Source organism: Aphelocoma coerulescens, chromosome 2, assembly GCF_041296385.1.
Source record: "Aphelocoma coerulescens isolate FSJ_1873_10779 chromosome 2, UR_Acoe_1.0, whole genome shotgun sequence".
Classification (NCBI taxonomy): Eukaryota; Metazoa; Chordata; class Aves; order Passeriformes; family Corvidae; genus Aphelocoma; species Aphelocoma coerulescens.
Genome location: NC_091015.1, coordinates 90632451 through 90650566, shown reverse-complemented (window position 1 = coordinate 90650566; position 18116 = coordinate 90632451). Strand labels below are relative to the sequence as shown.

At 35.4% G+C, this 18116-nt stretch overlaps 1 protein-coding gene across 1 annotated transcript in view; it reads right to left on the bottom strand.

Annotated features, from left to right (window-relative positions):
- DNAH5 (dynein axonemal heavy chain 5) overlaps positions 1-18116 on the bottom strand; it is a 115492-nt gene that overhangs the window by 31218 nt on the left and 66158 nt on the right. Inside the window, 12 exon segments of the mRNA XM_069005898.1 lie at positions 1053-1229; positions 1438-1552; positions 3080-3311; positions 3902-4169; positions 4847-5000; positions 5864-5994; positions 8556-8728; positions 11607-11802; positions 13784-14007; positions 14634-14847; positions 15843-15965; positions 17479-17613. Coding sequence (XP_068861999.1) covers positions 1053-1229; positions 1438-1552; positions 3080-3311; positions 3902-4169; positions 4847-5000; positions 5864-5994; positions 8556-8728; positions 11607-11802; positions 13784-14007; positions 14634-14847; positions 15843-15965; positions 17479-17613 — 2142 coding nt within the window.

Sequence of the window (18116 nt, the reverse complement as noted above, 5' to 3'; positions counted from 1 at the left end):
CCTTTTTCCTGTGGCTATATATCAGAGTATATCAGGGTATTATAATACAGATCTTCTCCCTTATTCCACTCTCCCCAGCTGTCAGGTCATCAACCTTCATTTAGACTTTTGCACACTGTGCTTTAAGAATCATGGCAGTCAGAGGCTGTTAAACGTCTCTCATTCAAAGTGAAGTCTTACATTCAGAAGATCCATGAAAATTTTGCTATACTAGATTTAAAAGAAAATCATGGCATTCCTTCAAATCAGTCTTTAACCATCACAACTGCTGGCAGCCTCTCAAATGGAAAGGCTAACTTTCCAGTAAACCTACATAAAAACTCTTTGAGTTTTGTCTACCCGTCAGATGTTTTCTTCATAATTTATTGTTTCTTGAGATGTGAGCTCCCTGCTACCATTTAACAAGTCTATTGCAGATTCCTCTACTATTGCTCACAGCAAAATGTCTTGAGGTACATCCTCCTATAAAGTCAACTGAGCAGACATAAAGATAAATATTACGCAAGATCAAGTAATGCTGATTTTTTAAATCTTAAATATATGGGTGAAGGGTTATCATTCTATTTAAAAAGCTTTACAAGAAAAGTATGGTGAAGGAAATGAAGTCTTGGTAATGCCACAACTCCTAAGAAAAAAATAATTTTTTTAAGAAGACACAAAATAGTGGACCAGAAAACTCATTGAAAATGCAATTTCTTTGTGAAAATGTAAAATAGGAGGTTTGGATTTGGATGGAATTACAACTGATTTTACATGGGAAGCACTTCACTCATTGCAAAAAACCTGTTTAATAACAGTATCAGTATTCAGTTACTGGTCTATCATCAACCTGCAGCACATGCTATATCAATTACAGTTTCAAAGAAAGTTAAAACTTGCCCTTTTCTGAAAACTGACTATTTGAGGTTTGGTACTCACATGAAAAAAGAAGAACAAAACAGAACCTAAAAAGCCTCAAAATATGTATATTTTCTGCCAAGTGAAGAGGTATGCAGTGCACCTGCAATTTTATATTTCTTAGTGGTAATGTTATACATGGTCCAAATACTAACCTGTAAGGCTGTTTCTGCCTCTTCCAAAGCAGGCTTGGCAGCTTCCAGCTTCTCTTCAGCAATCGCTTTGTCTGCCGTGATACTGTCTACAATAGCTTGGGCTTTGTCTTTCACTTTCTGAACATCACCCTTCACATTCTCAGCAGCCTGTGCTTTTACAGTAACTTCTTTCAATACCTAGAATGGGAGAAAACCCCCATGCCATAGTTAAAAGAATTTTGTTGTAAAATCATATCTTTCAAATTCCAGAAAACTCAAATAAGATCATTTTCTCCAAGATCCATTCTTTCCAACACTTCATTTTAATTGATCAATCTTTTCAGAATAGAAGGAATAAAAGGAGAAAAAAAATCAAACAGCAGTAAACTTTGAAGGCTGTACATACCATGTCAGCTTTTTCATTGGCAATTTGAAGTTCCTTTTCTTTTACCTCCAGTTCTCTGCTTAGAGCAGACACTGACTCAGAGGCCTCTTTCAATTTTTCCAGACCAGTATTTATTCTGAAGTTAAAAAGCAAAATAAAAAGCATCTCATTCACTTTGTGATTTACACTCTACTTTCCATCTGTAGAATGAATCACATCGATCAGAATGAACAATTGCAGATGATGTTTTACACAAAAATAAAACTTGGACAAGAGCTTTCACCCAAGAGTCTGATGTCTTCAGAATCAACAGAGTGGAGAATAAAGTACATGAACAAAGTTTTTGGCTTGAAATTTTACCCACTTCTAATCTAACAGTATGTCTGTATCATTGCATAAAAATCCTATATGTTGGCTCCATATTTGTCACTGTCCCTCTTGAGCCAATACTCAAAGAACTGAGTTCTATACAGCAGAAAGCATTTTCTGTTTACTAAAATTTTGAGAATTATTACCAATCAATATTTCTTATTTGAAGTGGACACTGAAAAGAAATCAAGACCAAGCAAAAGAGGGTAACAGAAAACAAATATTGAGGTAAGACTTCTCTGATTCAGCACTAAAATGCCCCTTCAACAGTGCTTTTTTCTTTCAAAAAGTCTTCACTTGGGACTTTTAGTACAAGTTTAAGTGGCATCTACAGAGGCTGCTGTTGCAAAGGCTACATAGTACTTGGATGGCTGAACAAATGTAGGAGAACAGACGAAGTGAAACACCCACCAAAGCAATTCACACAATTCAACTAAGATACTAGGGTGAAGTAAAACGATTTGGAATGCATGAACTAACCGGGTAAATCTGAAGGTAGATAACAGGACCAGACCTTTCTGTTTTACAAGCCTTCACCCACAATGTAACTAAAGATTTCAAACTCAATTTGAGTTTGAAGACAAAGAATGTTTCAAAGTGAAATAAACTAGTTTAAGTCTTTCTTAAATGTTTCCAGCTCTTTTTGACAGCCTTTCAAAACTGAGAAGGCAGTTTTTCTTAAGGGTGATACCAAATGATACACCAACTGCTAATTCTCCGCTATATTTGAGTGTTCCTGACATGAAGATATATCTGCAAATAGATCTCATTAATTTAATAAAGCATCTGAAAATAGGAATAAGTATATCAAAACCATTTTAATAATCTACAAGTAAAAAGCTCAGCAGTCTAGGTGAGGCTCTGTGTTCACAAAACCACCGAGCGTACTTCTTACATGTTCATAACAGGAGGATACAAGTGTTCATCAAGAAAACAAAAGTTGCTGCCTGGCAAACTAAATGCTACTATGAATATATTATGAAATTACATGTAGATGTTTTCTTTCACTCTTTAAAAACACACAGGTATCATTTATATTCACCTTGTATTTCCCTCTAGCTCTATTTTTCATGCATGACTACTTTTTCCCCTCCAAATATATATAGTCTTTAGCTTATATGACAAGAGCAACTACAGTATTTGAATAAGTCACACATTTACACAATTCTAGGAATTAAAAATAACTTTTTTTGCTGTGCAAGGAGACAAGCCATGCACTGAAATGAAGCATATCAGAATATACCTACCTGTGGAAGAAAACTACAGAAAAACAGAAGTTACTTGAGTAGTTTACCTGTTTGATAATGTTTGCACTTCAGCATGCTTTTCTTTGTATGTGGTTTTATATCCCTGAATAAAGGTCAGGTAGGATTTGGGAGTCACATGTGTAGAACGTCTGTATCTTTGAAAGTAATCAGAACACTTTTCTGCCACTCCATCCTGGAATGAGCCCATACACTGCACAATTTCCCTCTTTGTATCAGCAGTGCAGTCCATATCAAATGAGGACAGGAAGTGTTCAGATACTTAGGAAAGAAAGAAAGCCTAAATGTAAGTAAATATTTAAGAAAATATCTTAGCTTATAAACAAGTCACTATAAAACAGGCCAGCATGTATTATCTTGGCTTTCACCCAGCTTCTGAAACCCCAGTCTTCTTTACTCTTCACCATCAGGTTCTGAGCATTATTCTCAGTATTATTATTCTCAATAAAAAATATAGGCAAGGATCCAGCATTCTTTCATCTTCAAAGTGTGTAAATGCTTTTTCACTCAGAACCTGCTACCTACCAGGGACTGGGTAATCACAGCATTCCTCTGTATGCCCTATCACACACACAGTAACCAATAATCTCTTTCTTTAGTACCATCTTTGCCTTCTTTACTAATGCTTTAAGACATCTTCACAGGGTATTTTTCTTCAAACTGTGTTCGAAACCTTTCCTCTGTTAGAAGTATTTCAACAGCTTAATACAGGCAAGCTTTAAAGAAGAAAATATCTACATCAAATTTTAGAATGAAGTAAGTTTCTTCTGGCAAAATTCAATGCAATTAAAACAGCTACATGATCACTGATCAGAAAATTATATCTCTGCAAAAATAAAACCTACATGTACCTGCTACCAGAGCATCCTTAGGCCACCGGCTGAACCAATCTATAGTGCATCCAGAAATGAGAGCAGGGAACTTTAGGGCCCTATTTCGGAATTTTGCACCTACTGGTGAAAAGCAAAGAACTATGTGAAGGTTCTGACGGACTCTGGTCATGAAGTAGTCATACAGAGCCTCACTGGTTGGAGGTCTTCGTGGATGTTCCTTTTTGAAGGAGGGAGTGAGGTCACTAATGATCTCATCTACTTCATCATGGGCAAATAAGTTTGACACCTTTGGGAAAAAGGAAGATTTTTCATGCTTTTTGAGGTGATTCAAAATAGAGGATATAGCACAGGGTTCTTTTAATACACAGTATTGCAGGAAGGAACATACATCTTGGACACTGCAGTTATTAGGACCCACGAACTCCTTTAAACAAGAACTTTTACTGAAGTGATTCTATTAAACAGACTGAAATCTAACTTGCTCTAAAAATTTAAATCCCACTCTCCAATGGCTTTGATTCCTTCTCTTTATATTCCAATAACTAGTAGCAGTTACTCTGAAACATAACCCTGAAATAATAAATAAGTAAATAAAATGAATAAAATCCATCCCATCCATTCTGGACATAAATTTACCATTCAAAAACTAGCCATACACTAATAGTTAATTTAGCAGAGAACTTTTTAAAACATCTGTGACATTTCCCAAGTCTCAATTTTATTTTTTTTTAAAGCTATTCTCATGTCCCTTGAGATAGCTTGTCTCACTCTAACCTAGGATTTTGAACATTTTCTAGACTGCCTCCATTTTTAATAATGCTCTAATGATAAAGAGCACTTGAATTTTAGTTTTTGAAAGCATACTCCTTGACTTACGACAGAATATTCAAATAATTTCTTTTATTTTACTTCAGAATTATAAATTTTATTAATCAGAAAATCGATCATGAGGGGGCATCTTACCTCTCCTGATGACAAAACATTGTTCAAGTATTCCAAGAAAGACTCATCTTTGATCTCATTGTCTGTAAAAAGAAAACAGGTGCCTTTGCCTTGCAGTCCTGCTGTTCTGTATAAGAGTTTCAGATCTTCCATCAAGTTTATACTGTTGTATGATCTAAAAAAAAAAAAAAAAAAAAAGGTGAAAAAATATTCATTCTGTTTTTAAAAATGTCTTTTTCCCAAAAGAGTAAAAAACCCAAGCAAATTTAAGTTAGAAACAATGTCTTGGAACTTAAGGCAAAAGGTGCTTATTCCAGATAGATCCTCTGATGAGACCCTCACCAAGGGACATTCCCACATGTGAATCTACAATTTCTTCTGCAGTCAACACACCTCCAAAAGATTTAAAATAATTTTACTTCTCTAAAATGATATCTTATTTGAGTGCCAAAACTGACCTGTCCTACAGACAGTTTGGGAGGCATTCATTCTAATGCATTCAGAGAAGGATTTATAATTTTTTATTTTATCTTTTGTGAGTTATTTCAGAAGAAACCACGTTGGGCTAAACAATATGAGATAAGGCAAAATATCCTTGGAAAAGATTGTCAAAATACTTGACATACACATAAGACCTACCAAATTAATGAGCAGGGATAAGGATTCAACCTCCTCATATGACAGCCTTTCAAATATTACAAGATAAACTCATGAAGGCATTTTGGCTAGATAACCCCCTAAAAGTATTTTCAGTACAATTTAATGCACTGTGTAAAGACTCAAAGATAACTTGACACTGCCAATATTCCTTCTCATTCTGTGAAACACACAAAATAATTTACTACTCCAAAGATGGTAAAAATTCACAATTATTGTAGAAAATCAAGCAAATCTAGTAAATCTCAAAGGATTTTCATGTCTTTCCACTCTATATGATGATGATCAGACTACGTTAAGCGGAGAATGTAAGCTTGTTTTATTTATCGGAAGAGTTAAAACACAAGGTATTTATTTAGTTAAATTTCAGCTAATGCTCACCTTGTCAACATTATCTGGAATGTGTCATAGCCAGCTATGAAGGATGCCAGTCTTGTCAAACTCTGCTTTCCTGAGCCACCAACTCCAACTAAGAGAGCATTTCCACGAGGAGTGCGAATCACACGAGAAATCTGTGTAATATACCAGTCATTTATTGCTACAATGTGTACAAGTTACACATCCAAAAATTCTATGCTACTGCATTAATAAAGTTATATTAGACATGAAGAACAAATGAAAAATTTAAGGTTTAATTAAGGCATTCTATATTACTATTAATATATCCTGTGGACATTTGTACTTTGCAGTATTTTCTGTTAACGTGTCAAATAGTATAGCAACCATTTGATTCCATCACTGTGTATGTTCAGTTATCAGTAAGATTACACCTCTCACTTCCACAAAGTACAAGTAAATCTCAGCTGTGATTTATTAGTGATGTGTTATCACAGCATGACAGATTATCAAAATTGGGAAGGAAATAATAATTTCCCCAATGCCATGACCTCTGGATAACTTTAGTATGACACATGTCACCAGGTCCTTTCACTGGGACCAGAAAGACAGGATGTCCTGGGCATGTAAAATTCAGGACAAAGACTCTTCAGTATTCTCTGCAGCAGGTAATAATACTGCCTTTGTAATGAAACTTAAGCTTCTCATTTACTTGACTGTAAAAATGCACAGTATCAGTATGAATATTTGATCACAGTGAAACATCTCCCAGTTAGATCTATGTTTCTTTCCCACTTCATTATTTATCTTTTAAATCAAAAGGCAGCTTACTACTGCTCCACATTTCCCTTCAATTCAGGACCGTGCAACAAACAGACCCTTTAGAATTCAGAGAAAAAAAAATTTCAGCATTAACTGTGACCTTCATACTTGTTCCACTGCCCACAGACAAAAAACAATGCCATGAAACATTGGATGCAGGTAGAAGACATTACCTGATGCTGAGAAAACATGTCTTTAAGTACAGGAGACAAACTTGCTCTGCAGCCTATCAGTTGCGAGTGGACAGACCCTCACAGTACTCAGAAGAGCCGACATTAATACCCAGAGCAGCACAGAGCCAATTCCCTCTCAAAGACATGATAATACCAGCCAGGTGGCTAGCAGCTGGTCTCCTCCATACGAGCAATGATGCACAGTATTGGCTTCTGTTCTCTTTATTATCTTGAACATTTCTTTGATGACCCTGGAATTCTATCATGTCAAGAAGCAATCTGGGATACCTATTTATTTGCCTTTCCTCTAAATTACTTCTTTCCAAGCTATTAAAATAGTCATGCTAATTTCCTCTAATTTTAAACCTATTTATTTTACGTATTGAGTGCAATGTACTTTTTATTTTCCATAGGCTAATGTTTCATGAGAAAGATAAAATCTAGTATTTAACCAAAGAAAAAAATTTTAATTTGCACACCCTCCCTGGAATATCACTGATCATTTCAATAATGGCTATTAGATCTTTTCCAGGCAGAGGCACACAAGCCATTAATTGGAAACTTTGTTCCCTATTTTAACATATCACTTAGCTTTAACTCATTCAAGTCATATTATGTCAGCTCAGATTAGGCATTACCTTGACTGTGCCTATCTCACTTTCTCTTACAAGCTGTCTCAGGTCTACAGAGTTGTTGGTGTTTTCAGGAGTTTAGAACCCTAGAAGTGCTACATACTCATTTCATCCAAGCAAAGACTAATAAAATATTTTAGGTATTTACCATCTAGATACCCAAAGAAGATATTCCTGATGACAAGTGGCTGTTCAGTGATTTTTTTTTTTTTTTTTTTTAACTAGATCCTGAATTTCTATAGTTTTTTTATTAGGAATAAATGAGAAACTTGTTATTAAGTATGATGATGATTTACAATTGTCCTAAAGAAATCCATAGCAGACCATCATCCCTTTTGCAGAGAGAACCTTAGAAAGGGACTAATTTTGTGAAATTAAAAGAATTCCCCCAAAAATTTTGAAAACTGCAGATGCAATGTGTTCGTCAACTACAATTAAATTTAAATTGTTTTGATATTTAATATATTATTTGGGGGGATAGTGCAAGTCTATATTTAGTTCTTAATAACTTACTTTAAGAAAGACTGAAAACCTCAGAATTCAACTGAGACAACAGGGGCTCTAGTGTAAAAAAAAAAGGCTCCCCCTCTGTATGAGGCCTATTCTGTGTGAACAATCATATCAAGCTGTGCTGTGCTAAAAGTTATGGTCAGTTCCAATCCATATTCAAAAGAACTTTAAAAGCAGTGAGCATACTGTGGATCTACAAAAGAATTTTGGACTACATTAATTCCTGCTCTGCTGCCCATACTCCTTCAGAAGCAACCAATTATGTCTTAACTGGAATTTCATTTGACTCATTACAAAGACAGGAAGAGCTCCCAGAAGAATTAAGAAGAAGGAAGGTTGAAATACAGTTAGAATAGCTAGCACCATGATCCCACCGAACATAAAAGATAGGTATAAAAGAATAGTTCCATCTGGTGCATTTTCTGAAAAGTTTTTAATAGGTTTTAATACCTAGTCACAGAGTGACAGATCAAATATTTGCTAGCAATAAATTAGTTGCCTTCAGTTTTAGAATTAATTTACCTTGATTCATGCATACCTCTCCTCAAAAGAGGTGAGGGCAAGTGAACAGCAACAAATGGCAATCCAACAAGACTGTACCTTGACTAAATGAACCATAGCATCCTCAAAGAAAACCATGTCCATTCCAGTACCACGAACATTCTCATTGTATGTTTGTAAAAACTTATTTAAACGATTCCGTAGCTGATGAAATGACGAGATTGGTTCGTAGATTTTGGGAATATCTAAATTAACTTCCTCAGGTTTTTCATCTAGAACAAAAGGCAAGTAAGAAAACCTTAGCAGTTTGAGTAATTGACAAAGGTTCAATGAGGGGATAAGTGAAGATAACTAGAAGTTTCATCACCCAGAAGCAGGTTTATTATACATAATATTATATATTAGATATTCATATGAGAGTGCTGAGTACACTCTACCTGCAAGAAATGGTAATTTCAGCTACTTAAGTTTTAAAACAAAATTTAAAAAAAATAAATAGCCTTCTTTCTCTATATCTGAAACTTGAATGATGAAAAATGATACTTCTTTAGGTCCCAGGAAAAAAAGTAGCACCAGAGAATGAAGATAAATAAATACTGCAGTTAAAAATTGCAAATAATCTTTTCTGTAAAACAGTCTAAATTGATTAAATAATTGCACTAGAAAAAAAAAATACTCTTGAAATGAATAACTGCCACAACAAGAAAATATATACACTGTGAATTAGCATACATTTATTTCATTAGGTGATCTGAAAGCCACAAGTCAGCCACCAAAAAAGGAGGTAACAGTGCTTCTGCCTCATCTTTCCATTCATAAGCTTAACCATGCTTAAAGGTGGCATGCCTTAATTCATAAAAATTCTTACAACAAACAAACCCACAGAAAGGTTAACATCAGCAGGGATCTCTGAAGGTCATCTGGTCCAACCCTCTGCTCAAGATGGGCGACCTAGAGCTGGCTCCCCAAGACCATGCTCAGGTGGCTTATGAATGTCTCTAAAGGCACAGACTCCACATCATCTCTGGACAATTGTACCAGCACTGTCACAGTAAAAAAAGCATTTCCTGATGTTCTTTATTAGATTTTATCCAGTATATCAAGTCTTTCTCATTTTGGGGAGCCCAGACCTGGGCACAGCACTCCAGGTGTGTCCTTACCAGTGCTGAAAAAAGGGAAAGGACCACCTATCTTGACCTGCTGGCTACATTTCTTCTAATGTAGCCCAGGATGTCACTCATGTTTTTTTTCCTGCAAGGGCACACTGCTGGTTCATGTTCAGGTTGGTGTCAGCTAGAACCTTGAGTTCCATTTCTGCAAAGTTGACTTGCAGATAGGTGACCACCAGTATATACTGGTGCATGGTACTTTTCCTCCCCAGGTCCAGTACTTTTCACTTCCTTTTGTTGAACCTTTTGTTCCTGTTAAGGTCCATCTGGGTGGCAGCACAACCTCTGCGATATCAACCACTCCTCCTAGCTTTGTGTCATCTGGGAACTGGCTTGAGGGTGCACTCTGCCCCATCACCCAGACCAGTAAAGACAGTGTTGAGGATGACTGGACCCTGTATTGACTCCTCGGATACACCACTAGTTAATGGTCTCCAATTAGACTTTGAGCCACTGGTCACCACTGTCTGGGCTTGACCATTCAGCCAATTTCAATCCATCCCACTTCTCATCCAGCCCATATTTCATCAATAAACAACTGACAAATTTCATTGGAACAGTGCCAGCAGGCATAATAGGGTTTTTGGTTGGTGGTTTGGATTTCCTCAAAAATAATACTAGTACAATACCAGTACAATTTTGCTCTTATTTACATTCATTTAGCTCAATTAGTTACAGGATTTCATGATCTATATATGCTACAGGATGTATTTTTCCAGTTATCCTAGATCAATCAGTTTTGCTAAACCTCTTCTAACTTACTGAAGAAATATATAATTCAGAACATTATCTCTAATTGGTAGAATTAAAATCAATTAAATAAGTTATTCCAGTAAAATAAGTATTCCCTAATGCTTAGTAAAGTACTAGAAGCCAGTGTGAAGGGAAGGGACAGAAAGGTAGGGGGAAAACCCCAACCACAGTGTACTGTATTTAGAATAGTGTCTAACATTTTTCTTGTTTCAATTTTTTTCTGCATTTCCTTTCTGTTGCACCATTCCAATACTCAAGCAGTTTCCAAGGAAAAAACAACAACAGAAAAACATAACAAAACTAAAACACAAAAATACCTCTATAAAAGCATATCTTAAGAAAATCACATTTTACCACAGAATCTAATCTCTCAAAATACAGGGATTATTAATTCTCTTTGAGCTGTCCTTTATATAGCATTTCCTGTATGCCTGAAGTCACCTTAATTTCAGAATTTTTAGCTCTGTATTGCTTCTGTATATGAACACTCCTCTAGATTAAGACCTAATTAAATCAATTGACTTCTTAACATGTAAAAGCACTGGTTAAACAAAATGAATTTTCCAGGTGGAAATAGATTTCTTGCAACCTGAATAAGACATTTAAACAACTTAGAAGTTGATAAGGAACTAATAAGAAATACATCAAGGAGTTAAACTGCAGTGATATTTTACAGTTTCGAAACATTGAAAAGAATTATATCATCTTAATTCTGTTCCTACAGTTTTATTATTAAAGTCCAAGGATAGTATAATTAAGTACAAAACCTAAGAAAGGGCAGACTTTTCCATTATTTAGAGAGACAGATAACAAAATGTATTACTTTAAACTCTTTAGTCTCAAGATTCACAATCACAAGTACTGAATAGCAATGTCAAAACCAGCTGATAAAAACACCTTTGAATAGGTTGAGGGTCTTGAGATCACTAGCATCACTAACAATTCCTATGAAGCTAAGATCTAAAAGTTGATGTTTGAGCTATTTCATCTCAAGTCATCATGTGTTTCTCTAAGGGACAAACATATTGTGATTTTACAACCCAGAGACAAAAAGAGTACATCCAACTAGTAAACATATTACTAATCTGAGCATAGGACTCTTTGAAATTGATGTCAGATGTCATGTTTTATATATTTAAAAGCTCAGAAATCCACGTCCTGCTGTTAAAATTCCACCATAATGGGAAACACTAAATGCCTTTATATGGACAAATAAAACAAAATTTACCAGTTCTTGCAGGTGCATCCCTTAAGAAGTCAACAAAGAATGCATCTGTTTCATGATTCAGCAAAACTTTTGTATCTTCAAATTCCTCCTCAATGAGTTTTGCCACAGCTGTGTGAAACCAATTAACATCTTCTGAGGTTGTGAAACGATCAGCAATAACACATTTACATTCATGCTTCCACAGCTTTATCAGCACCTACATACAAAAAAAAAAAAAAAAGTGCTTTTCACAGAATCACAGAAGGAGAATGGGTCAGGTTGGAAGGGACCATAGTCACAAGGTTGTCTGGTCCAACCTCCCTGCTTGAGCAGAATCATCCTAGAGCACATTGCACAGGATTGCACCCAGATGGTTCTTGAATATCTCCAGTAAGGGAGACCCCACAACTTCTCTGGACAACCTGTTCCAGTGCTCCATCACCAGCCCAGTAAAGAAGTTCTTCCTCATGTTCAGGTGGAACTTCTGTGAATCAGTTCCTGCCTCTTGTCCCATTGCTTGCCACCACCAAGCAGACCCTGGCTCGCTCCTTCTGACATTCTCCCTTCAGATACTTACAGACATTGGTGAGGTCTCCTCTCAGTCTTCTCGTCTTGAGACTGAACAGGCCCAGCTCCCTCAGCCTCCACTCTTAAAAGAGGTGCTCCAGTCCCTTACCACCTTTGTGGCTTTCTGACAGACAGGCTCCAGGAGCTGCATGTCTTTCTTGTACTGAGAAACTTATTTGGCTTGCAAAGAAACTATACCAACTTAAAAGCTTTGCCTTTATTTCTTATTTTGAAATCACATTAACATTAGAGAAGAAATAATATTTGGGTAGTTCTTCAGAAAAGATACCTTGAGCTTCTTATTCTGCCCAAAAGCAATTTAAGATTATATTCAATTAACTATGGAAGAAGCCTTAATCTAGCATTCCAAGCTGAAGTGTACAAAGATTTCATTTCCCCAGCCCTAAAACCATATCCATACGAGTTAACACGTTTATGCATTGATAAACCAGTTTTCTAACTGGTCATTAAGTAGAAAATGGTGGAAATATAAGCATCATGGCACAAATAATTTCATGCCAAACGCAGATGTCACTCCCAATGCTACTGCCAAAGTAGTTAGACTAACAATAAAGAAAAATGTTCAAGTGTTTATATTATTCCTTCTCCAAATTCAATATACCTTTAAAGTCCCTTTAAAGTTTGGTCATAGGATGAAAAAGGAAAACCTGTCAGGCTGTTATTACTAACAGCACTGGGTTTAATCCTATACTATTGCTATACAGTAGTAGAAAAAAATTCCACGTACTCCTTGAGAATCTTTTGTTTCAGCCTACAGCACTTTGTACAAATGACACATACTATGTCAAGTCTCAGAACTAATATGTAAATTTATGTAAAAGTATTTTGACCAATTAGTTTTTACACTTCAAAGGACATTAATTGAGTGTGTGTATACATATATATATAATTATCTAAGTGCTCAATATTTTTAGCTGTGGAAATTAAAATCCTTTCTGAAGTTTAAATTTTAGATATAATAGAATTCAGGAGCTTATTCAACAGAGATGAACCTTGTACATGAAATGAATATATAACCCAAATATTTAACAAATTTTCCATATTTACCATAAACATTGCTTTTCCAGCACTACATGTTTCAGAGCTTAAAACTCTAAATTAGTTTCCTTAAAACAATTAGAAGAGAAATTATGTTTACTGGAAGAAAGATGGATTATGGAAAAAAATATTAATAAACTTGTTACTTCTTCCTTTTAAACCATAAGCCAGAAACCTTTCGTTAGACAGAAATTATGTAGTGACTGAAAGTGTCAAGACAGTAATGGAGAGGAGGAACTATTCATTTTTTTTATCAATATATGAGCATTTTCATTGGATTAAAGTAAGTTAATTGCTTCTCACTTACTTTCTCACTTCTTTCAAATAAACTAGCATTTTTCAGTAATGGGAAAAGCGGATAGAAGAAAACTTGTGACAAAAGAAGTGGGGTTTGTTACTGTTTTGAAACAAAGTTGTCATTTCAGTTGGTACTATAAAAGCTGCACTAAAACACCTTTGCCTCAAAAACCACTAAAGTTGCATTTTTTTAAAGCAAACTCAAATGCCAAGATAGACCCTTCATCCTCTTTCCTGCACTAATTATAACAAGGCCACCGATGTGCTGCCCTTACCTGTGGTTCATTGATTACTTCTGATGTACTGTTCAGCATTCCTTGCCAAATCCTTGAGAGGTCTCGAAGGTTGAAGACATAATGAAACTTGGCTGGTGTGGGCAACATTTTTAGCTTGGTAATCTGCCACAGTCTGCGTGTCAATGGAACCAATTTGGCTACTGTTTTCTTCACATCATCTGAAAATCCCCGCTCACTACAGTAGTGCCCTTCTCCAATTACACCTGTGGAAAAGAAGATTGCCAAATCAAAGGCACGTCAGCACAACACCAAGAGCAACGATCATCTGGAGTTTCTGTTTCTTCTTTTTTTTCAACCCCAAAACCTTTTCCAATTTGTTGAAATGGCTTTCCAGTCTTTATTCAATTGTTAATTCAGCCATTCTTAACACTATTCTGCCACCAGCTCAATGGTTATTTAGCTTTTAATTAACTACCCATTAAAATGTTCTTTTTTCTCCCCAAATAGTTTCCGCTGGCTTTGAATAGCTAACCTCCTGTCTGAAATCAGTATGATCCCATCCTTTGTGAAAGTCTAGTCTTTAGTCATTCATTCTTAGCAGCAGAGGCACCTGAGCAACTGTCCAGTATTGTCACTAAAATTATACCTTCATGTCATTCTTACTAAATCTGAGCATACCGAGAGTTTCAGACATGTGACTGGACCTGGAAAACTTACAGACTGATGATGTTGCCGGTGGGGAGTGATTACTGAAGGAAAATATGCTGGTAAACAAGTCAGAGGGGAGTTAAGCCTCAATTTCAACAATAATATGTGTAAATAGAAGGACAAGGAAAAATCAACCACTATTTTCAAAAATGGGATGGATACAAAGCTAATTTCCCTTTACCAAAAATTTTGTCAATGGAAGAATTAGAAGGCAGAGTACAGTTGAACACCGAAAATTGTCTCTTCAGCCTCTGTGGAATGTCATTGCGACCTCCCCCAGGGTGGATCATGGCAGCCAAGAACTGAATGTCCACAATGTTGGTAAATTCACCAGGTTTTTCCAGGTTATACAGTCCTTTCTGTTCCATCAGTTGCCTAAGTATCTCATTAGTGACCTGTAAAATAAACAGGTTTTATATAACAGAATATTATACATATAACTGAATGAAATACAAAACATACTCATATATTTGAAAGACCTAACAAAGAGTATAACATTATTTTGTCCCCTAACCCTCTGTTTATTTGCTGCAGGATAAAAATGCACTGGTAGGAATAAGCACATTTGGTAATATCTATGGATAAAAATTGTGGGAGCAGAGGCATACCCTAGCTGAGAACTAATCATTCATACTACAATTTATTCTCACTTGAATGCTGCATGATTTCCATTACTGTTGGAAAAACTCCCTTTTAACACAAATTTCCAGTTTGTTCTAATCAAGCTCAAACTAATGCATCTTTGCATGTTTCAAATATTTAAAAAATATTTAAGTTTCCTATGTAACGGACACAAGCATGGTTTTCAAGCTGAAAACATAGAATTACTTCCATATGAAAGAGTGCAAGATCGTTTTCTTTAGCAATAAATGGATATGCTACATTTCTGTTTGACAAGCTGAAAACACTTCACAGAGTGTACATCCTACAGCTATACTTTTATAGAAATTCTAACATGAGTTTCCAAAGCAATATACTTCAGAACAACCTTACACATAAAGATTACCTCCATCTTATCTAAAGCAGAGAACACACTTCTTACCTCTCATGTTTCGCAGTATTTTAATTATTGCCCATAATATCAGTTTGCTATCACAGTTTATATGCCAAAGACAACTTATTTTTAATTATAAAATGAATGCTGTTAAAAAACATTAAAATTATCCAGATGTGTTTTAAGGAGTACTTAAACTGCTTATTGCAGTCAGCATATTTATTCTGAATTAATTCCTGACAAAGTAATGTAGATGGGTTCTTTAAAAAGACTGTTTAAAATTAAAGTACTACATATCAAATTTACCCCCTTCTGAATGATTGAGAAGCCAATTTACAGGATAGCAAGAAAAGAAAAAAAACTTTTGTGTTCTTTTTTCTTCTTTTACAAACTAACCTGATCTCCCCATTCATTGATTATGGGCATGTTCACATCATCAATGAAGACTGTCATCTTTTTGCCTGCAGGTGGACCGTAAGTTGTGCCCATGCGCTTATCCACATAACTTTCTATTGTACGCTGTTAGAAAGCAATTAGCAGCATAGTTACAAAGAGCACTTCACTTCATACATTATTCAATCACTTAAACATATTGATGGATCTGTTACATAGAATTTTACTCAGTGAGGTTTAGGCAAGTCATCTGCTGGAGGTAATTGCACTAGTTCAACTAGAATGTCTGAAATCCCAAGCTACACAGCACTAGGCTGGTGTCTACAGTAGAAAAACATGCCTAACAGTTTCATAAATCTGAATAAGTTTCAAAATTTTCTTTCATTTTATTAATTTATCAGCAAAATTGATGATTGCTAGCAAGATTAAATTGAAGATGAAATTCTGGAAAACTTTTCCAGCAGGTATCAGTGTACTTCATAAAAGCATCCATTGGTAATCGAACATACATAAATATACTTGATGAGATAATTTTGCCCAATAGTAGACTTACCACTACTGTTCTCATCATCTCTCCATTTCTCTGTTCTTCTTAAGGTCCAGTTTTTATTTACTCTATACCAAGTGAAAGCTCACTTAACCATAGTTATTCTTCAGTGTAAACCTAAATATTTGCATTCTTACACTGTGCTTAGGCTCCTGTCTCCTGACACAAGTGGTATCAGTTAGACCAAGATTTTAAGAAGTTAAAGTAATTTTAAAGCATGTGTCGCAACAGAATGTTTTGATCTAGATTGTTAACAGAGAATTGACTTAGTCTAGCATATCTATTTCAGATGTCCTGATCATCAGACTGTCATCTATCATCAATTAAATCTACATATATTTTATAAAAATATGTTACTTTTTGTTTATAGCCCAATAAATAGAATGAAAGATCATAGGAAATTTAGACCAAAATTACATTATGGTATATTATATAACATGTTAGTAGTTTCTGCTAGGCTATAGAGGCAGATGATAGGTGTTTCATCAAGCTTATAGACAGCACTTACAGCCCAGTGCTTTGGCTTGGCATACCAGACTGCGTTGAAAATATTTCCCAAATATATTACCAGGAGGTTAAAGACACTTGAAATAATTCAAATTAGTTTGGTAGAAATTTGGACGGACAATACAGTTCAGAATTTAAGCATTCATAGTTTTATGTAGAGCAGCTGCACTGCACGTGTTATTTTTCAATAAGTAATTGAAATGACTGAAAGCTAAATTGCAGACAGCACACTTTTAGTGACAGATTGTTGTGGGTAGCACTTATTTTACCCGTGGTGTTTAGTGAAGTCTAACAGATCTTCCCGGTTAGTGAGAACTGATATATTTGAGACAAAACATAACATATGATGAAGAAAATAATATGCATGGTATTGTAGAAGTTCAAGAATAGCTCAATAACTACTGAAAAAGTTGAAAGGAACAATTTATTTACAGAAGTCTTAAATCATGTGTTAGGACACTTGGATCATTTGAACAGGTGCTTTTTTATTGTTCAGAATCACTTCCAGAAGCATCCTCCTGGCAAATTATCAGAACGTTTTCTGAATCCAGCCATCTTGTATGAGAAGATTAATCACTACTATACCTGGAAAATTAATGGGGTCGTTGCAGATGAAAAATTCAAACTCTTAGTCATGTGGATTTCAGGGTTATATTTTGACATAAAACCTTTGACAATAACAGTCTTTGCAGTTCCTTGCTCACCAATTAGTAGGACAGCCTAGACAAAGACAGTGTTGAAATAAAATGAAACACAAGAGCTGTGTGTCTTGGCAAAGGCTCAGCAATCCCATTTATCTTTTAAACAGAAAAGAAGCTAGAAAAGTTATGTAAAGTGAATTCTTAACAAGAGACATGTAGAAGTAAAATAGTTAATGTCTCATAGATTTTTGCTGGCCTGTTAAAAATATTTGCAGTTAATGGTCATGACAATCAGCACAATCAAACTAACAAGAGAAGGAGTTAATTACTTGAAAAAGGGTTTAATCATCTAGAGACTCAGTATCTGTAAAATTTCAATTGTTTATGTGACACAGTTTTGGTGATGAATAGGGTTGCATAACCTAAAACTACATAAATTCTGTAACTGCCCCATGCTGGCAGAGTTCCATCAGCAGAGTCAGATACGAGCCTCCTGACCTATGTGCTTCTCCCTCTCCCATCGGTACGTGAAAATACTGGTTCTGTTCTGACCTGATCTTAGCTGTAATTACAGTTATTTCC